General features: G+C 43.3%; 2 protein-coding genes across 3 annotated transcripts in view; one reads left to right on the top strand and one right to left on the bottom strand.

Moving 5' to 3' along the window:
• LOC133448808 (MORN repeat-containing protein 4-like) overlaps positions 1 to 17,809 on the bottom strand; it is a 31,355-nt gene extending 13,546 nt beyond the window's left edge. Inside the window, exons 1-2 of one of the 2 annotated variants that reach the window (XM_061727696.1) lie at positions 17,674 to 17,809; positions 14,521 to 14,595 (exon numbers count right to left, since the gene is read on the bottom strand). In XM_061727696.1, the coding sequence (XP_061583680.1) occupies positions 14,521 to 14,587 (67 nt within the window). In that variant the 5' untranslated portion in view covers positions 14,588 to 14,595; positions 17,674 to 17,809. The remainder of the gene's footprint in view (positions 1 to 14,520; positions 14,596 to 17,673) is intronic. The other variant, XM_061727704.1, reaches the window with a different exon arrangement.
• A 1,809-nt stretch (positions 17,810 to 19,618) lies between these two features.
• lcor (ligand dependent nuclear receptor corepressor) overlaps positions 19,619 to 23,224 on the top strand; it is a 109,788-nt gene continuing 106,182 nt past the window's right edge. Inside the window, exon 1 of the mRNA XM_061727685.1 lies at positions 19,619 to 19,793. Within this exon, the coding sequence (XP_061583669.1) occupies positions 19,697 to 19,793 (97 nt within the window). The 5' untranslated portion in view covers positions 19,619 to 19,696. The remainder of the gene's footprint in view (positions 19,794 to 23,224) is intronic.

The following is a 23,224-nucleotide window of genomic DNA, read 5'->3' as shown; positions in this document are numbered from 1 at the left end:
TGTGTGTGTGTGTGTGTGTGTGTGTGTGTGTGTGTGTGTGTGTGTGAGAGCCAGGCCCAGTACGGGTAAAGGGTGAAGCAGAAGCTCTGGGGAAGCTCTTGAGCTGGAGAGCCACAGCCTCGGGCAGAAATTTCACGGACTAGCCGCTGAAATATAACAATTGGTGAAAAGTCAAAGACTCTGCAGTCATCTGGCAACGAACGCCAGCAGCAGTGTCTTCCACCAAGCATTACAACAGCCGTGTCAAAGTATGAATGGCTTTATTGATTAGAAGGAAATGAACTGGCATCTCTGTTAACACTGTACAGACCGCTGTGAAGCCAACAGTTGTTTTACTGAAAGCACAGATTATCTGTGGACCACTGCAGCGAGGGACGGTCGTTTCCTGTCCGTTTCCTTGATTCAATCCCTCCAGACCGCCTCTAATCTGTCCTTCAGCTTTTTGTAACGCCTCTCTCCCCAAGCTCAATTCAATTCAATTCAATTTTATTTATATAGCGTCTAATACAACAGATGTTGTCTCTAGACGCTTTCCAGAGATCCAGAACATGAACATAAACATAAACATAAACATAAACCCCCGAGCAATTATTATATAAACAATGGCAGGTAAAAACTCCCTTAGTGGGAGAAAAGCCTTAAGCCAAACAGTGGCAAGGAAAAACTCCCCTTTAGGAGGGAAGAAACCTTGAGCAGGACCAGGCTCATAAGGGGGGACCCTCCTGCCGAAGGCCAGACTGGGGGAGTCAGGGACGTCGACAGCACACAGCAGGCAGGTGGAAGCAGCAGCGGGATGACCAGAGGTGGGGGGGGGGGGGCGTCAGCAGCACACAACAGTCATGTGGAAGCAGCAGCGGGATGACCAGAGGGGGGGGGGGCATCAGCAGCACACAACAGTCATGTGGAAGCAGCAGCGGGATGACCAGAGGGGGGGGGGGTGCAGGCAGGCGGAAGCAGCAACAGCAGACATCCACGTAGGCAGGTGGAAGAAGCAATGGGATGACCAGAGGGGGGGGAGGGCCGGGAACACAGGCCAGAACGCAGCTCCTGAGGCTCCGGCCTGCAAACATACACAAAAGAGAAAAAAAGGGGGGCCGGCACAAGAAACTACAGGAACAATGGACAAAAATGATAGCTATGAGATATTTATAATAAATAAAAATGGTAATGGAGAAGAGAGGCAGGGAAAAGGAGAGGAGAAGAAGGGTGAGAGGCACCGCCCAGCGGATCATGTCGGTGCCCCCCTGCAGCATAAGCCTATAGCAGCATATCTACCGCGAAGCTATATTTGAGACTAACTATTATAGTTTTGTTCTATAGCTGCGACAATGACTACTGACTCTAACACACTAAAGTTTACACTACCTAGAGATTTACCAACACCAGCTAGAGGTTTACTTAACACTAACTATAAGCTTTACTAAACAGAAAGGTTTTAAGTTTAGTTTTAAAGGTGGAGGTGGTGTCAGCCTCCTTAACCCAGATTGGAAGTTGGTTCCAAAGTAATGGTGCCTGATAGCAGAACGCCCGCCCTCCAAATCTACATTTAGATACTCTAGGAACTACGAGTAAACCTGCACCCTGGGAGCGGAGAGCTCGGCCAGGAACATAAGGTACTATCAAATCTTGTAAATACTGCGGAGCTAAGCCGTTTTGGGCTTTATATGCAAGTAATAAAATTTTAAATTGAATTCTGAATTTTACAGGTAGCCAATGGAGCGACGCTAACACTGGAGAGACGTGGTCTCTCCTGCGAATTCCTGTCAGTACTCGTGCTGCTGCATTTTGGATCAGCTGGAGCCTATTCAGCAAATTACTTGGACATCCTGCTAACAACACATTACAGTAATCCAGTCTAGAAGATACAAACGCATGAACTAGTTTCTCTGCATCCCTCTGCGAGAGGATTTTCCTAATTTTTGCAATATTACGGAGATGGAAAAACGCTATTTTACAAACCTGATTAACATATGGTTTAAACGACAAATCCTGATCGAAAACAACACCAAGGTTTCTCACAGTTGCACTGGAAGCCATCGCAACACCATCTAATCCCTTCCTAAGATGCTCTGGACCAAGAATGATAACCTCTGTTTTATCTGAATTTAGAAGCAAGAAATTTCTGGACATCCAGTCCTTGATGTCCCTAAGACATGCCTGAAGTTTAACTAACGGTTCTGTTTCATCCGGCTTCATAGACAAGTAGAGCTGCGTATCATCAGCATAACAATGAAAGTGTATGCCGTGATTCTGGATTATACTTCCCAACGGCTGCATGTATAAACTGAACAAGACTGGCCCTAGCACTGAACCCTGCGGAACACCATAACAGACCCTCGACTGTTCTGAAGAAACCTCATGTACATGAACAAACTGGAACCTGTCAGATAGATATGATTTAAACCAATGTAGAGCTGTCCCTTTAATCCCAACAACATGCTCTAACCTGTGCAGTAAAATGCCATGGTCAACAGTGTCAAAAGCAGCACTGAGGTCCAGTAAAACCAATATGGACACTAATCCCTTATCTGAGGCCATAAGAAGGTCATTCGTAACTCGAACCAGTGCTGTCTCTGTGCTATGATGCATTCTGAACCCTGACTGAAAGACTTCAAACAGATCATTTCTATACAAATAGTCACATAACTGGCTTGAAACTGCCTTTTCCAGAATTTTAGATACAAATGGAAGGTTAGAAATTGGCCTATAATTAGCTAAGGTGTCTGGGTCAAGGGAAGGTTTTTTAAGTAAAGGTTTAATTACTGCCACTTTGAAAACCTGTGGTACATATCCTAAGCTTAGGGATAGGTTGATTTGGTCCAGTATTGTCACACCAATAAGAGAAAAAACATTTTTGAATAGTCGAGTCGGGATGGGGTCTAACATACATGTGGTAGACTTAGCTCTATTAACGAGTGAGGTCAGCTCAGGGAGGTCTATAGGATCAAAACAGTCTAGAGACAAGTCAGAGCATAGGGAAGTCGCTAAAGCTGAAGAAACGCCCACAACCGGCTGGTTGATTTCTTCTCTAATTCTCGTGATTTTACTGTTAAAGAAGCTCATAAAGTCTTCACTACTGAGAGCTGCAGGAATACACGGCTCCACAGAGCTGTGACTCTTTGTCAGCCTGGCTACAGTGCTGAACAGAAAACGTGGGTTACTTTTGTTATCCTCTATCAACGTTGAATAATAAGCTGTTCTTGCTTTGCGAATGGCTTTTTTATATACTATTAGAATATCTTTCCATTCACGATAAGAGTCTACAGACCTACAAGAGTACCACTTCCTTTCCATTTTACGCACGCTTTGTTTCAACATGCGAATATCTGAATTGTACCAGGGAGTTAAGCTCCTGTGGCTAGAAACCCTCCTTTTCAAAGGAGCAACTTCATCTAAAGCTGAGTGCAACAGATCAGCAGTGTTACTAACAAGAGAATCAACATCAGAGGTAGAACCCGGGTCACTGGCCTCTATTGCTTCAGTAGAGGCTTCACTATTTTCCACTGTCGCAAGACGAGCAACGGTCTCCTTAAATTTAGCAATAGCTTCATCAGACAAACATCTGCTAAAATAATACCTCCTGCCCTGCACTTCAACATCAACAACATTCAGTTCCAACGTTATTAAATAATGGTCGGATAAAAGGGAGTTAACAGGTGACACCAACAGACCATCAGTTTCAACACCGTAGGTGAGAACGAGATCGAGAGTATGACCAAAACAATGCGTCGGCCCGTCCACTTTTTGTGAGATACCCATTGATTCTAGAAGAGAATTGAAAGCTAATTTAAGATTATCGCTTTCAACATCCATATGAATATTAAAATCACCCACTATGATGAATTCACTATGATGATAGTCAATTCATCATACATACAGACAAGCTCATGTTGGTTTCTGGCTAATTACGGTTTAGCTGAATTTGTCAGGCTTTTATGTCAATCAATAGCGGTAATGCATCGACGTTAAATGACTGCATGGGCAAAGAACGGTAGTGAATGGTTCCTGGTGGTGCCTGGGCTGTCATGGATGTACCAGTCTTACTTCCTGTAACCTGATAGCCCCCCGGCTCGTCTTCAGCCGGCGCTGGACTGAATTATTTATGCGACATGGAAGACCTCTGTCTGACACACACCTACATGTTTGTGTGCAAACAGTGACTTTGCATGCAGACACAGAGAGAGTCTGTGTTCCCGAAAACACCGCGCAGAAACGCTGTTACACATTACTCCTGAACGCCTGCAGTGTCAACAGCATGCGCCATCACACGTATTTGGATGTGGCAAAAAATTAAAGGCAGTTTGGGAAAATTAAAGGCAGTTTAGGAAAAGGTACAGAAGTGTGACAAAAACACAGGTGTCAGCTGAAGCTCAGCCGTGTTTATGCTCGGAGGTGTTAGCTGTGCAGGAACACAATTAAAGTCCCATTGTGTCACATTCAGGGAGATTTATTGCCAGAAACACCATTTTGCAGTCATAACACCAGTTCAAGCATCAACGACAGCAAGGATCTTTGTGTTTTCGTGCAGTTAGAGCATTTCTTTTGAAGATCAAGCATCCATTGAGACACATCTAGACGACATGTGTGAACAAATGTCAGTGATGAAATAGTGGATGTTTTAGGGTTAATGAAGACGTGGAATGAACTGATTGCATTCATTTACTACAGATATGGTTTTTAGAGTCAAAAGTGAACTTTCTTGTTAGATATATTTTCTTAATTGAGCTCTCATTGCTGTTCTTTATTATACACAAATAAAAGGAATAACTATAAGATAACATTAAAACACTGGCAGCAAAGATGCCACTAATTTACTGTTAAAACACATTGATTATCATTTATTTTGCAGTTTTTCACAGCAGGATAACGGAAGGGTTCATATAATTGTACTCTATATACTGTAAACATTGTCTTTATTTACAAAGTGTGATAACCTCTGCTTCTTTTATTATTATATTATTGTCTTTAAACCCACATCTTCTACTTCTTCTTCTTGTCGTTCCGGCTGCTCCCTTCAGGGGTCGCCACATCAACCCTCCGTCTCCATCTACCCCGTCCTCTCTAGTCCTCCTCTCTCACACCAGCCAACCTCTGTCCTCCGTCCTCTCTGGTCCTCCTCTCTCACACCAGCCAACCTCTGTCCTCCGTCCTCTCTGGTCCTCCTCTCTCACACCAGCCAACCTCTGTCCTCCGTCCTCTCTGGTCCTCCTCTCTCACACCAGCCAACCTCTGTCCTCCGTCCTCTCTAGTCCTCCTCCAGGCCTCCTGCCTGGTAGTTCCCATCCCAATAAACTCCCCATCTCTCCTCTGGACATGTCCAAACCATCTCCATCTGACTCTCTGTCTTCATCTTTAAAAGATCTAACCTGTGCCGTCCCTCCGATGTCGTCATTCCTCAAGAGAACCTCAACATTTCCATGTGTGCTCCCTCCAGCTCTGCCTCCTGCCTTCTCCTCTGCACCGCTGTCTCAATACAACACCACTCTCTTGTACACCTTTCCTTTCACTCTTGCTGATTCTCTTTTATCACACATCGCTCCTGACACTTTTTCTCCACCCATTCCAACCTGCCTGCACACATTTCTTGACCTCTTTTCCACACTCTCCGTTGCTCCGGACTGTTGACCCTCAGTACATAAACTCCTCCAGCTTCTTCAACTGTGCTCCCTGTAGCCTTTCTGTTCCACTTGTGTCCCTCTCACTCACACATGTACTCTGTCTTGCTGCGGCCAACCTTTAGCCCTCTTCTTTCTAGTGCATCCCTGCACCTCTTTAGATGTTCCTCCGCCTGCTCCCTGCTCTCACTGCTGATCACCATGTCATCTGCAAACATCCATGGACATTCCTGTCTGACTTCATCGCTCAGTCTAAAATCAAGACCTGCATTTGGAACAACACAATAAAAGCTGAGGCGTCACTAAAATAACAGCTTTAGAGCACACATTCCCTTTCAGTATCACTCTTAAATAAACACCGTTATATGCATTTGAAGTATTACAGTCTGTAATTATACGTCAACTGACAACATTGCCTCTGCATGTGAGCAATATCAACATAGACAGTAACTTATTATTACAAAATACACTAATTTGCGGTTGGAAAACCATCTTAAATTGAAATCAAATTCAAACTTAAAGATACTTTATTAATCCCCAAAGGGAGACAATATTTTTAGGTAAAGTGAACTAATAAAAGTTGTTTTTTTTATGAATCACAAGTCCTAAAACTTTTGATGTGTATGAATTCATAAAGTTTGCAGCTTGAAAACATTTAACTCTGCTCTTTATTTTAGATCTGGTAGGAGAAGCACTTCCCATTTTCAGACCAAACTGGATTTTAAGCGACAACATTTCTGCTGCTGATTCATCTGGGCGGAGTTCGTTGTGATGGAAAGATAACGTTAAGGATTGTGTGGCAGTTCCAAACAGCCTGTCGCCATCAACAAGGGTATTAATGTGATAATCTTAACACTGGTTTGACATAAAAACAAAGAAGGGAGTGTATCACTACAACACATCCGAAACCAGTTTAACTGTTTTTTGTTTTATTTTGTCTGCCGTACGGCGTCCATGTGCCCCTCCCGGCGGCTTCATGCCGGCTGTGGTGCCAACTTTCATCTTTGCTTAACTTTACCCTGCATGGTGTTGATGTGTTTTTGTCAAAGTGCAATTACTGGTTCTGCAACAAGCTGCAACGGTTAACTGTGTTTTATCATATTTACTCCCCATTACCAATTTGTCCAAATAGAAATCCTGAAGTGTGGATTCAAACTGACAGCAGGCCAGTATTGTGCTGAGTACTGAGGCGTGTTTATGGTGCCGGTGACACCATGAATTATTACACAGGATATCCAGCGAGGAACAGAGTAATTTGTTTGGAGGCTTACCACACGCTAAGCGTTACCACTATGAGTCGCAACGTTCACAAAACAGGGATTCATCATCTCTGGAAAGTTATCAGAGTAGCAAATATTTTTATTTTTTGCCAATTAGAAAGATAACAGTATAAAGATGTTCATGTCACTAAGTAGTTCTTGCAAACCTGATCACCACAGTACATCTTGTTTTCTCTCAGTCATGTCCCCTGGACAATACCAATACCAATGGAGAAAGACATAAGCAATGTCATAAGCAATAAGGTGTGTTCATCAATCAGGATAAGGTTATACATTTATTTCCAAACAATTTGGGATTCAACACTGTACAGTCAAAAACAGATTGTTCACAAATGGAAAGTATTCAGGACAGTTTTCCTGCTAATTTACTGCAATGTTATAATGCTCAGAGAAATATAGAGACAGCCAAGCTCTCTGTCTGAGCCTAGAACCTTAAAGTCCATGAAGACATAATTAGAAGACAGTTTTTCCTGCATAATAAAAAAGAAAGAAAGTGAGGTGGGCTCCTTGGTGGAAAACAGTAACAAGTATGAAAGTTATGTATTTTACATTGGTGGAGACACCAAAAATAGAATTTGGTTCTGTTGTAAACTGTATAGTGAACAATACTGAACGACAATAAAGTCTAGTTGTCCAATGTGCCATTCAGCCTGGATTCAAAGTATCTGGAGACCTTTTTGTAATTGGTAGTAACTACTGAGAACATGCAAATGCAAATGCAACATGTGATTCGTGCAGTAACATGTACACCCCAAATGACCTACATGTCACTAATTCAGTGATTTGTGGGAAGGAATCCTTTTAGAAATATTCCTTTCCTTGCCTTTTCTGCCCCTTTCCCAACATAAATATGGCAGATGTGGTATCAAGACATAATGATCTGAGATTTTTTGTAAAGTAAACATAAAGAATCACTTTGAAGCTTCACATACAGAAAACTAGGAGATCAGCCGAAGTCAGCGACGTTCAGCAACAATGATTTATCTTTGCTTTATCTTTCATCAAAGTCAAAGCCTCAGACAGAACAACACCTTTAGGTTTCAACAAAAGCTCACATTTACTGTTAAGTAAAGTTTACTGTTACCATGGCGACTCGGCCAATACTGAACTTTCTGATTTTAACAATAATCTTTTGTAATGTCTGATCAGACGCTTTTAACTCCATAATCAAAGTTAATTTTAAATAAAAGGTCATTATTTAATCAAACGTAAGACCTGTATGTCACTTCAGGGCAAGTATAAGTGGTATAGCGTCATTTTAGACAGGCGTAATTTTCGTCCAGTGCAAATAGTATTTAAGTCTAAAACTGCAACTGTGGCTCTCCGCCACCATGACAACGTAGTGGTGCTACAGCACAACATCTGCACAACATCTGTGGATCAGGTAAAAGCACCTGAAGGAGGAGGTCTCTGGTTCCCCTGCTACCTGATGGACGTGTAGGACGGTGCACTGACTTTGTGGCTCTTGACTTTGAGAGCCTTTGAAACAGATTATTTGGCCTAATTCAGATTATACACACGCACACACGCACGCACGCACGCACGCACGCACGCACGCACATCTTATATCGTCTAAGGGACAAGTCTAAAATGTTCGCTGTGAAAAGAATTCCAACGACAGCTGAAATAATACAGCCACATAATGAATATATAAATAAAAAAACAAAACTACTTTAATTTGGGAGAATGTTATATTTTATTTTAAAGTGATACATTTAATTAATTGGGAGTAAAAGAGACTGAGTGTTAGTGAGGAGTCAAGGCAAGACTAATCTATTAGTGCAGTGGTTCCCAACATTTTTTTCCTTGTCCCCCCTACTTGTGTCTAAGACCAGCCGGGCCCCCGACCCGTACGTACTAGCACCAAAATAGTAAAGTGATTCGTTACAAATCTTTAATTTTAAAAAATGAACATTAATTATGTTTTTTTTATACATTTCTCTTTGGTTTACCCTGTATACAGATGACCTTGTTTTTCCCACCTTCATTTTGTGTCACCAATGTATAAAATATGCACAAAAAATTATTGCAAGGACATAAAATAATTTCTGAAAAATGTCTCTTTTAATATGAGAGCAAAAATGTTTGACATTTTTCCTTTAACAACCTGTCAGAGTAGTAGTATGATTAAATGTTGTAGTAAAAGTTTTTATCCTGCTAAATTATTTAGAAATATATTTTGGTCATTTTAAAATACTACCGTATTTTGACGACCATACGGCGCGCCGTGTGGAAAGAACCCTCAGTTTTGTGTAATTTCTGTATTTAAAACACACACACACGCCGCACCGACCGAAAAGCCGCCGTCTACACACACGGAGCGCCGCGTTACAACAACACACACGCGCCGCACACACACACACACACACACACACACACACACACACACACACACACACACACACACACACACACACACACACACACACACACACACACACACACACACACACACACACACACACACACACACACACACACACACAGTGTGCGTATTTAAAAGCAAAACTTAGTTTGATTGTACTTTATTTAAGTTATTACATTAATCAGCTATCAGGACTCAGCGTGTCGGGCTTCATCCGAGCCTGATCGCGCTGAGTCCGGGAGAAGTGATCAGCTGAGTCAGGGAGAAGTGATCAGCTGAGTCAGGGAGAAGTGATCAGCTGAGTCCGGGAGAAGTGATCAGCTGAGTCCGGGAGATGTGATCAGCTGAGTCCGGGAGAAGTGATCAGCTGAGACCGGGAGATGTGATCAGCTGAGACCGGGAGAAGTGATCAGCTGAGTCCGGGAGAAGTGATCAGCTGAGTCCGGGAGAAGTGATCAGCTGAGTCAGGGAGAAGTGATCAGCTGAGTCCGGGAGATGTGATCAGCTGAGTCCGGGAGATGTGATCAGCTGAGTCCGGGAGAAGTGATCAGCTGAGACCGGGAGATGTGATCAGCTGAGACCGGGAGAAGTGATCAGCTGAGTCCGGGAGAAGTGATCAGCTGAGTCCGGGAGATGTGATCAGCTGAGTCCGGGAGAAGTGATCAGCTGAGACCGAGAGATGTGATCAGCTGAGACCGGGAGAAGTGATCAGCTGAGTCCGGGAGAAGTGATCAGCTGAGTCCGGGAGAAGTGATCAGCTGAGTCAGGGAGAAGTGATCAGCTGAGTCCGGGAGATGTGATCAGCTGAGTCCGGGAGATGTGATCAGCTGAGTCCGGGAGATGTGATCAGCTGAGTCCGGGAGATGTGATCAGCTGAGTCCGGGAGAAGTGATCAGCTGAGACCGGGAGATGTGATCAGCTGAGACCGGGAGAAGTGATCAGCTGAGACCGGGAGAAGTGATCAGCTGAGACCGGGAGAAGTGATCAGCTGAGTCCGGGAGAAGTGATCAGCTGAGTCCGGGAGATGTGATCAGCTGAGTCCGGGAGATGTGATCAGCTGAGTCCGGGAGATGTGATCAATGAGACCGGGAGAAGTGATCAGCTGAGACCGGGAGATGTGATCAGCTGAGACCGGGAGAAGTGATCAGCTGAGTCCGGGAGATGTGATCAGCTGAGTCCGGGAGATGTGATCAGCTGAGTCCGGGAGATGTGATCAATGAGACCGGGAGAAGTGATCAGCTGAGACCGGGAGAAGTGATCAGCTGAGTCCGGGAGAAATGATCAGCTGAGTCCGGGAGAAGTGATCAGCTGAGTCCGGGAGAAGTGATCAGCTGAGTCTGGGAGAAGTGATCAGCTGAGTCCGGGAGAAGTGATCAGCTGAGTCCGGGAGAAGTGATCAGCTGAGTCCGGGAGAAGTGATCAGCTGAGTCCGGGAGAAGTGATCAGCTGAGACCAGGAGAAGTGATCAGCGCTGCGACGGGCACGAGCCCGCAGCTCTCTGGCTGCTGAGCAGCCGAGTCACTTTCCGATGCAGTTTTTTCCGAACAACAGTCCAGCCCAGCAGACACGTCAGCCCACGCATCTACAATCCATCAACAGTAAACGTCCCGTGCCCGCCGACCGAGAGGCAGCCTCATGTCCCAGCCCGCGGGGACGCTGTACGGTGCGCGTCACCGCGTACCCTACGCCGTAGGCTCTGCGTCGGTGTAACGCGAAACCATAAATCAGCCTTTACAATAATACAATGGGCGCATTGCGTCATTGGGCGCGCGACACAAAAAAAAAAATAAGACGTTTATATGCACCTAATGGTCGCAAAAATACGGTAAGTCAGTGGGTTTATACAGACTTAAATTACAGTATTCCATTAGGTGTGTTATTATGATTTTTTATTTACATGCGCAAATATAATTTGTACAACTGCATATCCTCAAAGCAGACAAAGTTTCGCACACCCCCAGAGATATCTGGCGGCCCCCCAGGGGGGGGGGGGGTGCGGACCCCAGGTTGGGAGAAACTGTATGAGTGCACAGTGCACTCAAACTGAAGTCAAAAAGAAGACCATCAGCTGGCTCATATGCAATAATGAGGAGGGCACAATTTGTAAATATGCCAAACTTTGTGAATCCTCAGAAACACGTAATTGTTTTTGATTTGTTATTTATTTATTTTCTGATTGTGTTTGTAGTCTCTTATGATGGGTGAAAAAAAAACAAGAACCTGTATGCACCTTTCTGTCTTTCTGCACAGACACATAGTTTAAACACATGCAACTATGGAAAGTTTAAAGCATCTGACCCCAGGTCCCAACATTTACTCTGAAAAGTTGATGGATGGATACTGTTGCTTCTTAGCATCTTCAAAAACACTTTGGTCGTGCTAGTGCAAAGAGTCACGCGACTGTTACATTCAAGCCTAAATCTATCATTTGTGTCTTTATGCTTTGCTGTTTTTGAGCTTTAATTTTTACTATTTTCATGGTTTCAATGGCGGGTGTCAGTATTTCTGCTGTTGGAACATTAGTGTACTCGAGTACTTGATGACGGCCGGCAGCACCGTGGCTTAGTGGTTAGCACTGTTGCCTCACAGAAAGAAGGTTCCTGGTTTGAGTCCCGGGCCCGGGGAACATGTAACCTCTGTGTGGAGTTTGCACCTTCTCCCCGTGCTGGTGCGGGTCACTTCTGAGTTACCTTCATTTTGGACTGTACCTCCGGGGTACAGTCCAAAAACATGCATACTGGGTTGATTGGTGATTGGAAATAACCGCAGGTGTGAGTGTGAGCGTACACAGTTGTCTGTCTGTACATGTGGCCTGTGATGGACCGGCCACCTGTCTAGGTGTTTCCCTGCCTCTCCCCTGTGATGAGCTGGGATAGGCTCCAGCAGACCCCTGTCACCCTGCACAGGATAAAACGGGTAGAGAAAAACATCTACAGTGTAATTGCGTATAAAATAAATTTAAATATGATTCAGAGTGGACCCTGTCTCTATAACCATTACTTTATACAATTGTGTTTTCAATAGGTCTTACACTTTTGTATTCCAGCCGTGTTGTCACTAAAGTTTGATGGAAGTGGAAAGAAAAACACTTCAGAGGAAATTGTGAAATAGACAAATGTGATGTTCTTAAATCTCTATCCCTGCTTGAAAACATTGTGAAACTACATTCTGTTAAATAACAATGAAGTTGTAGGCTTTTAAATAATCTCTCTTCCACTTTTACTTTTGCTTGTTGTTGCGAAATGCATTCTGTAATACTCGAGTTTCCACTTGTTCCCACTGGATGCAATAAAATGCACGGATGAAGTTCACATCCAGGAAGTTCAACTGAATGTGGCTACATATGATAACGTTCCACATGGACGCGAGGACACAAGTACAGACAAGTTTGCATATTGAGAAATCTCAATAACCAACTCAAATAAATGGAAAGGTCTACAACACAACTGTGAGAGCAAGGGGAGTGGCAAATTATTTTGGATTAATTTTGGAGCAACTTGATTAATTAAAAAAAAAAGAAAAGCCAATGAAAAACTAGCTATCAGACCGTCTCTTTCCTCTGTGGTAAAAAAGATGGACAGCTCTCATTAGCTTTTATTAATCAGGGTCATTTTTAAATGCTTAGCTTTGCAGTTTAAACTGTGAACCAGACACTATATGCTAGAATTATTTGGATATTACAATCCTCAGCTCTCCAGAGAGAACGCAGGAGAAGGTGTTCCTCACCACTGCAACAAGTGTTTGGTTTTCAAACTGACCTCCACATTATTAGGACTTTATTATTATTAATTCTGTGTTTCCCTTTTAGTGAAATATTTGAAAAATGACAGCATGTTCATGCTTATAGAGTTACTTTTGCCTAAAGTGGCTGTAATTTCTGAATGATAAATTATACATTTTGTGAAACTGTGGCGTTATACTGAAAGTCACTATGATTAGTTATTCTGCTTGCATGAATGTGGGGGGTTTATTTCACGACATTGGTCCCGCCCTCCCCCTCTGAACTGGACTAATGTGACCCACATCCATGTCAAAAAAGTAGAAATGGCCCATCCCTATGGGGTTAGCTTTTACCATATTACAACAATCAAACGTTAGACCACTTTTGAAATGTCATGTGCAAGTATTCATTTAATAAAAAATATTTGCAACACAAAAATACAAACACATAAACATTGATATTTTTATTCATCCTAAAATGAGTTATAATAATTAACTTATCTCCAAAGAAAATGATCTTGATTTTGCACCAGTTGGAAACATCCTAATTTGAATCCCCCAGAAACGCGGGGGGTTGATGTAGCAGGCAGCAAATGCAGAATAATCCTCACTACTCTTGTTGTAGCACTTGCTGTGGAAGGCCTTTTCGCAAAAATGCTCAAAATTTCATTGAGCTATTGTAAAATTGCTGGATAATAATGCAAAATACTTGAAATAAGTTGTTTGTGGAGGGGTGCTGCATAGGTTGGTCTAGCAGACACCCCATGTATGGAGTATGTGTGGTATTGTACTCCCTGTGCCCGGGTTCAAGTCTGGGCCTGTGACTGCAAGAGTCACTCATCGTCTGTGAGAGTATTCAAAAGTATGCTCAGGTGTTATTAGCAACAAGATACAAATTCTAATGTTGTTTTGCCCTATCAGTAAAAGCGTCTAAAGAATATAAAGTGAGTTGAGTGCAGAATAAACTTGACCATATACGGATGCAGTTCAGAAGTCTCATTGAGAGTTACATCGCCTGATGGCAGCGATTGTCTCAGAAGGTTGTGCAACATAATATAAGTTGAGGGTACCAACTCATTTGACCGGTTTTATTAGTTCGTTCTTTTCTTTAATGATTCTGTTGAAACACATTTCAAAAGCCATGTCTGATTTTCATTACTCTGTTTTTAGCAATGTGTTATTTATTCCTACTTTTGTCGGTTTTAAGTTATTTCATCGATCAATTTGGGGCTGTTCTTTCTTTAGTTTAAAAGTATCAACAAATCTGTCCAAATATGTATCCAGAAATCCTGCAAAGCTGTTTAGGAGGCCAGAAAAGATTGTCTTCATTCAAATAGGGTCGGCATATTCTCCACATATGCTACTGCAGATTACCCTTCCCACATTTAAGAGCATTATTCTATTATAACGTGGTATTTATGTGACCTCGGCCCCTGTGTGTGCATTATTATCTTAATCACATAATAACAAGACTTGTGCTGTTCATGCAAATGCAGGCAGTGATAAGTGAATGGCGGTGGACTGAGGAGGAGAGTCTTGCCTTCTTTCCATTCTCCGTGGTACTCCTCGCCATTGGAATAGGTGAAGGATCCTCGTGTCAGGGTCATGGGTCCTGCTGTCACACATGGCAACACATTAAAAACAAAAAAAGAAAGAAAGCATCCAGACATCTCAACCTGAAGAGAGTCCCATGCCTAAGTGCTTCTGTGTGTCAGACTGCCGTCTGAGTAGTCAACCTTAAATTATACATCCAGGAGGCCTGGAGGACGAATACACGCCCAGCTACAACAAACACTCCACACACTGCTCAGCACATGGCTTCTAATAATAGTTGTGCTTAGGCACAGTCCAGATTACAGTTTCAGAGTATTACCAGGATTTTAAGAGGCCACAGTTTCAGGACTACTAAAAGTTTCTGTCCTGTCATAAATGCTGTCTGTGGTGTTTGTTATGGTAGTCCAACATGCAAGGTTTACACCTGCAAGTAGGAGTCACAACTTAAAATAGGATTTTAAGTTGAAATATAATATAAAAATCAAAATATGACAACAATTTTAATGTAAAAAAACGTTAAACTATTTATCTAGATTCAGCATAAACTATTTAATATGAGACAATCACCCCAGTAAAAGACTGCTGAGAACCTAAAGTCACTTCATAATTCATATTCACACACACAGAACAAAAATTGTACAGGAGAAACTACACACTAACACGTTTCTATCTGCCTCCTTATGAACCTGGAATCAAACTGCATTTTTGTGGAGTTTGATCAACACTTGCCAATCCATTGGAAGGACAATGTTGATTTAATCTAATATTGTCTGTGCAAGAACACACACACACACACACACACACACACACACACACACACACACACACACACACACACACACACACACACACACACACACACACACACACACACACACACACACACACACACACACACACACACACACACACACACACACACACACACACACACACACACGCGTCTCTTCTCTGGAGCGTCTGGAGCTGATTGTGCAAGGGAAGATACTTCATCAAATGATGACACGACTACTGAAACCATTAGTTTCCCTTTAATTGAGTATTTTTGAATTGAATTGAATAAAAAATGTTTTTTATCTCTTCCTTCAGCTCCTAGTTCTCCAGCTTCTCAAGTTTTATCTTCGTGTTTGGGTCAATGACGAAAAAGGATTTTCAACAGGTCCATTTTAAAATAATAAAAAAAAAAGAATATCTATTGCAGTAGTTCAAACATTAAGAATGTTGTATACACATAAATTCATATAAAAATGTTAACAAGACAAGACCTCTGAACTCATGACGTCATCTCTGTGCGCGCATCCCAGACACAGCTCTGTGTACAGCTGGAGTTCACTACTGTTAGTTTACTGTTAGTTATTTGAAACATGTCTGAATATTTGTCAAATTCTGAGGTTGTGGACGACGACTTTGAATATGATGGACGTCCTTACCGTTTTGAGCCAGAGTATACGGCTGAAGAGCTCACTGAACGGAGGACAGAGCGCGCGCACAGAGATGACGTCATGAGTTCAGAGGTCTTGTTTACAAACTGATTTATTTGTTACACACACAGCCCCGGATGTAGACAACAGGTCCTGGAAGCAGATCTAGTGATTCATAAAAGAAATGAACGAGTTTCGCAGCAATCATGTGTTATTTAGACGCTGCATCGTCTGTGTCCCGCTGTGCCCCGTTCACTACCGTTATATGGAGAAGCGGCTCGCACAAAACTCCTAATATCTTCCGAAGGATTCCAAATGACACCAAACGTGCCTGGGTGAGTATACGACCATAAAAAATGCCAGAAATAAGGTCCAGGTTGTAAAAAAACGAACTTTCCCTTTAAAACAACAACAAAATCCCAAATTACTAGTATTTTTTGTAAAATTCAAGTGAGTCCATATGTGGGACAGGTAGGTCATATGGTATTTTTTTTATCCATTTAAACCTTTTTTGAATTGAAAAAAAAATCTGTTTTTCAGAAAATATAGGCGTCACGTCATTGACCCGTGTGTGTGTGTGTGTGTGTGTGTGTGTGTGTGTGTGTGTGTGTGTGTGTTTATATATATTTAAAGAGTGAGAGAGAGTGAGTGAGAGAGAATTAAATTTTTAATTTTTAAATTCCAAGCCAAAATCTTTCCAAATTATTCTGGCTCTGTGCGGTCAGTCTGCTGTCTGATGTTCGAACATTACAGGACTGTCTCAGAAAATTAGAATATTGTGATAAAGTTCTTTATTTTCTGTAATGCAATTAAAAAAAACAAAAATATCATACATTCTGGATTCATTACAAATCAACTTAAATATTGCAAGCCTTTTATTATTTTAATATTGCTGATTATGGCAGGGGCCTTTCTGTGTGGAGTTTGCATGTTCTCCCCGTGCTTGCGTGGGTTCTCTCCGGGTACTCCGGTTTCCTCCCACAGTCCAAAAACATGCATATTAGGTTAATTGGTGATTCTAAATTGCCCGTAGGTGTGAGTGTGGTTGTGAGCATGGTTTGTGTGTTTATATGTGGCCCTGTGATGGACTGGTGACCTGTCCAGGGTGTAACCCCTGCCTCTCACCTGAAATGAGCTGGGATAGGCTCCAGCAGACCCCCGTGACCCCGCAAGGGATAAAGCGGGTATAAATAATGGATGGATGGATGGCTGATTATGGTTTACAGCTTAAGATTCCCAGAATATTCAAATTTTTTGAGATAGGATATTTGAGTTTTCTTAAGCTGTAAACCATAATCAGCAATATTAAAATAATAAAAGGCTTGAAATATTTCAGTTGATTTGTAATTAATCCAGAATGTATGATATTTTTGTTTTTGTAATTGCATTACAGAACATCACAATATTCTAATTTTCTGAGACAGTCCTGTAGATCTAAAGCAGAAAAATACCGATAGCATTAAGAAAATAATGTACGTAATTGAAACTGAATAAGATGTCCAAGGCCCAGCTGTTATGATGAATAATGTTCCAGAGTCCATGCGGCGCTGCTGGGTCTGGACGTTAGGAGGAGTGTTAGTGTTAGTGTATCCCTCCATTTAATGTTGCCACAGTAACGGCGCCCTAATCCCTTTCATCCTGCCGGCATGACGCTGTCAGCCTCCAAACACACACACATCCGCGCAGAGCAGGCTCAATAAATACAATAAACACTTTACCTGCTGTAACAAACGGCCTCTCAGTCCCGTTTCTTTACATCGTTGAAAACAACACGTCACTTAGAGGATTTCTGCTCCTCACTGCGAGTATTTTAGCCTCTTTTTTTCGTAGCCGTTGCTGGCGGAGCTGCCTCATCGGCTCTCCAAAGCGCGTTGATCTGATTGGCTGTTGTCGCTTCACCTCGACTCAAGGCGCGCTCCTATTGGCTGCCGGTCAGCGCCGTCCACCCTCCGCAGGAGACATCTTTCTCGAGGGCAGCGGGTTCAACAACTTAATTAGCCCGAGTGCTTTTGCGTAAAAGCGTTTGCCCTTGCGTTCTTTTTCTGCGTGTTGTCAACGGTCTCTGTTGGATTATAAAATGACTGAGAGGTTCCTTTTAATGATACTGTGTCATTTCATGTTTCAATTTGGTGATTAGACCCGCGTTTTGTTGAGTTTTATCCAACTTGATTTATTGTTCCTTCAGTGCACTGAATCAGCTGCACTTTGGTGGCGAGTATATTACACGGGCTGATAATAAGGACTGCATGCCAATAATGTTTTCATTCAGTCAAAGCCTAAAAAGAGACAATCAATTTGACCCAAATGAAACACAGTTCTGTTGCCCTAATTTAGTTGTTACCCTGGGGGGGAAGCCTCACACTTATGGTTTCTGTATTTATCTGTTTTCGTTGTTGCACACATGATCACTGCTACACAAACATTAAAACCAGGGAGCCATGTAGGTGAAATCAATTAATGTATAAAGTACAATTAAAGAAGAGTCAACAACTGTCAGAAACCAGACATGTTCAAAATAACATCAGGGAGTTTTTCCTCATGGTATGGTTAGACGAGAGAATAAGGTATAATTTATGACACTATGGGAGGAGAAATATATATATATATATATATATATATATATATATATATATATATATATATATATATATATATATATTGTATATGTATATATACACACATATACACACACACACACACACACACACACACACACACACACACACACACACACACACACACACATATATATATATATATATATATATATATATATATATATATTACAGACCAAAAGTTTGGAGACACCTTTTCATTCAAGTGTGTCCAAACTTTTGGTTTGTTCTGTTTATGCTTTGATTAATTGTGAGAAGATTCGATTTTTGTTTTTAACATTTGTGAGACATTCACATTCACTTTGGGGATTATGATTGTATCTGTTATTCTTTAATTGAAATAATATATGAAAATAAAAGCATTTGAAAGACAAATTTAATTTAGTTGATTTTGTCAAATAATTGATTCAAAAATAATAAACGAACTGCCTTTTTTTTGGTTGATGTGGAAATGGGAATTGATTGAATCTAAAATCCTGAAAACAGGTCTGAACAAAAGATTTTGAAAAATGCCTAATCCAATATGTCAGTCGGGGAAAATGTGAGGTGAGCAGGGTGTGGAGAATACACCTAGAAAGTTATACATACTTTATATTTTTCTGATTGTTTTTTTTATTATTGTTATTACTGGTCAATCGATGTTCTATAATGTAGCTCGATTGACTCGCACCGAGGCATTTATTGGCTGTTAAAATATGTTGCCTATAGGAATCCCTCAATATTAGTGAGCGGATCCGGACTGTGGAGTATCTGTTGATCTAAACAATGCAGTGTCTTTATGCGCATTTTAAATCTCTGGCACACCCTTGCCCTTTGACACACATAGCATTAAGCCACGACAAATTTGGTCGCACATGAAGCCATGTGCCGTACTCTATACGGCCCTAAAAGCGACCAAACATCCTATTAAACGACCAATGACAGCAGCTCCGCGCAGAGATGCTGAGGGCAGGAGGGAGGGAGAGCCGTCGGTGGGTGGGACAAACAGCGCTATAGAAGGGGGATGCTGCAGCCCCGTCCCCCTCATATCTCTCTCCACCCAGCCTTAGAATAAAAAGCACCGGTGACGTGCGCGCAGGGAAGCACCCAGCAGTATGTGCGCGCCCACGGGAGGGGCCGATAGAAAATGGCGAGTCTGTGCAAAAGGCAGCAATGCACGATAGAGAGGCGCGGCTTTCGGCAGGAACTTGACTCTTGGAGACACAAACTCATTCACTGTGTAGGTAAGCTCGCTTGGATAGTGTGTGTGCGCGCGTGTGTCCCGGGGTGGATGCCGGAGTGAGCCGGGGACGGGCTTTTTGGGAAGCTTTTGAAAGTATCAGGAGCGCAGAGCCGGGCTTGTAATGGTCACTGGAAAGCCTATAGGAGCTGTCATTTTTCTCCTTACGCACGGCCGTTCCTTGGCACTGTCCGCCTCCCACCGGACACATCCAAACCGATCCAGCTCCAAGTTTCCCAGCTCGCGCTCGCTGGCGTTTCCCCCTCGAGAGTCTGTTTTCGGCTCCCTTTAACTCCTCGCTTTGGTTTGACTGATACAAATTGCCAATTTGGCTTGATTTGGACACATTTTCCATAGCTGTTTATTTATTGTAAGCAGTGCATGTGACGTGCGCAGATGGAGCTGCGCCTCAGCCAATCAGGCGTCGCTCTATAGGCCGGCCCGTGCCCGCGCAGGCGCGCTCCCGCGGCCGAGTGCTCGGATAGCGGCGAGGGCGCGCCGCCGATTGCGCGTCCCCGGTCTCCAAACATGACGCCCCCCCCTTCTCCTCCTCCTCCTCCCCCTCCTCCTCCTCCTCCTCTCCTGCCCTCCAAATCGGCTTTTGTGAGCGCGCATTGCTGCATTGGGGGAAATGTCAGTGAAAATGATTTTGTAGGCCAGTTTTCGGGGGGAGATATAGCCTGCAGGCTGGGGGGTTTGGGGGGGGTGGGACATCCACACATGCCTCGGTGCTCGCCTTTACGCGAGCGCTTGCTGGTAAATACTTGTTGAGACGGCGCTGCTGGACGCAGTCCTGCGGTGTGCGCAGTTTTCCACGAGGAGAGCTGGAGATGTTTTTAAGAGCGTCCTGATGGGATGACAGCCCTGACAGACAGACAGACAGCAGGCTGCTGCAGCGCAGGTGCCAGGCTTTGTCTCCCTGGCCGGGATCACTTCTCATCCTCTCCCTGCTTGCTCTTTTAGTTGATGTTGTCTTTTTATTTTGGATTTCTGACACCCACGGTCTAAACAATCACCCCCCTCCTCCTCCTCCTCCTCCTCCTCCTCCTCCTCCTCCTCCTTCTCCTCCTGCAGTCCACCATTCATGATGTATTTCATTAGCTCCGTTTAATCCGGTTACACTGACCTTTCCCGATGTTCTGGCCAGATTACCATCTCCTGTCCGGCTCTGATCTCCTAACCTCCCCGAGTCTCGGCTCTCTCCCCCGGCTGTAATCTGCTCTGGCCGCGGGGAGCGCCTCCTCCTCCGCAGCGGCCAGGGCGGCCAGGGTGTCGCTGCCTCCCTTACTGGGATTTATTTGTCTTTTTTCTGTGGCTGGGGCTGGGGGGGTGTTTGTATCCAGATGTTGCGCTGTGACCCCTCACCTTCTCAACCCACCCATCCAACCTCGGTATAATACCTCCTGATTCCAGCGGGTTAGGGGAGCAATGAGAGGACGCAGTAGGAAATTAAAGGTATTGGGGATAATCCCTGACCTTCAGGTGATGGGATCGGCATAAAGCTGTAAAATATCACTGTCAGCACGGCAAAACAAGGTTCATCATTCCTCCCTCTACTTGTTTTTCATCCAAATAAGCCCCTTAAATCAGGACTTCATCTTGAATTCCTAGTCATAACATTCCTTTTTTATTCCAAAAGTGATCAGCTATAATGTTGTCTATTTTCACATCTCTTATGAATTGGGCCTTTTTCCCTCCTATCCTTGTAGTGACCCATGATTTGTGCTGTTTAATTGATTATATGGGTCACTTGGTTTGAGTTAAGAGCAGCAGAGGAGGACTTTGCCCCTCCCTAAAAATGCAACACTTTTAAGGATTGCAGTTTCGTTTCCCTGGCCCTGAAAGAGAGCTGCACGCAACCTGTAACAAATACTTCACGGATAATAGTGTCAGCACTTCAAGAAAATGTGATATCCTAAGCAGGGCTTTTGAATGATAAATGCATTGCAAGATCACTGTTTGGCATTCTAATTGTGTCTATGGTAAATAGTGGTACAACAGTGTGCAAATGCCACCGAGCAGTTAATGAAGTCACAGCTGGACATTACAGCGTGCATGAACTCTCTCTGAGTGTGTGGATCCTAGTCCTGCATATCTTTTCACCTGTGGTTTGTGCGCTGGTGTAGTTTTACTCAGCAGCCGTTCATTAAGGACATACTGTTAGCTGTTGAGACATTTGGCGTAAGAAGGTCAGGTGGACGTCTCCCGGCTTATTTGGGCTCACAGTTATGTGCCTGAATGCAGCTTGTCGACACACCGAGCCTCCTCTCCTGCCCTGCGCGGCACTGATAATAAAGTAGGGCTTATATGCCATAGAAAGGTTAACATTATTAGTTGGTAGCAATTACAGCCCAACTGCTCATTCCTTTGGCACACATTCCGGTAAAAGAGTGGAGCTAATTTGATTGCTGAAAGGTTGTGGCAGTGCTGGGGAGAGAGAGACTGCCAAGAAGGCAGAGAGAGGTGTGAGCCTGAGAGAGAGATTGCTTCTTTACTTCCAACACCAGCCTAAACACTCTGGTGTCTTTCCTTGAGTTAGTCAGCGTGGCTGCAGCCGGGGAGGGATGGAACTGACGCTACACGGATATAATAATAGAGGCTTTTCAGCTGTAATTGGGTTGATACAGTTTTCTTTCCTTGCGTATTTTATTGGCCAATATTTTATTGTCTCTTATTTAATATTCAAAGTCCAAGATGCAAATGTGTTTGATCTTTATTTAAAGAAGACATCATTCTTTATTTTGTTCTTCTTCACAGGTTTAATACATTTCATAAAGATTTAATGAAATGTCTGTGACAGTCTTTGGTATAAAATACCAGAAGTATAGTATGAACAATTCCCTTCTCTTCATAACTACTTCAGGGGGGAGTCAGACACTCGACCGCCCCCGCCCCCGTCTCCTAGAAGCACGCAGCTCTTTTGAAATCGTTTTTTGCAGCTTTGTTCTATCCATTTCTGGGCGTCAGCAAATGCGGCATGAAACGAAGTTGAGTGGAGATAAAAACGGGAAAACTGGACCATTTGCACCCTGCAGATCACCACCCAAATGAGACATTTCCAGACCTAGACCTCCCCAAACAACGTAACAAAGTTTTTGTGATGCCACAGGTTTTTCAGTAAGGCAGTGACTTCAGGCATCCGAATAAGTGCGCCCAAACACTGGGAAAGGGATGTTTTTTATTTAAATACACACCCGACAATATCCCATGCGTCACAGGTATGGATGCCTCACAGCGAGCTAGAGAGCTATGAAGAGACGCTATGAGGGAACTGACGATGTAAAGGAGGTTGAAATGATTAGAGGATGAAAGGAGGCAGTGATAAAGTGTGTTTGTGAAAATCCAAATGAATGCTGATGAACGGGCTCTTGCTGCAGGTGCTGAGGTCACAGGTCTGGGCCACCTGTAAGTGCTCATTACCGTCACCCCGCTGGA

This window comes from Cololabis saira, chromosome 1 (assembly GCF_033807715.1).
Source record: "Cololabis saira isolate AMF1-May2022 chromosome 1, fColSai1.1, whole genome shotgun sequence".
Taxonomy (NCBI): domain Eukaryota; kingdom Metazoa; phylum Chordata; class Actinopteri; order Beloniformes; family Belonidae; genus Cololabis; species Cololabis saira.
The sequence above is the reverse complement of the archived record's forward strand: the minus strand, read 5'-3'. Positions and strand labels throughout refer to the sequence as shown.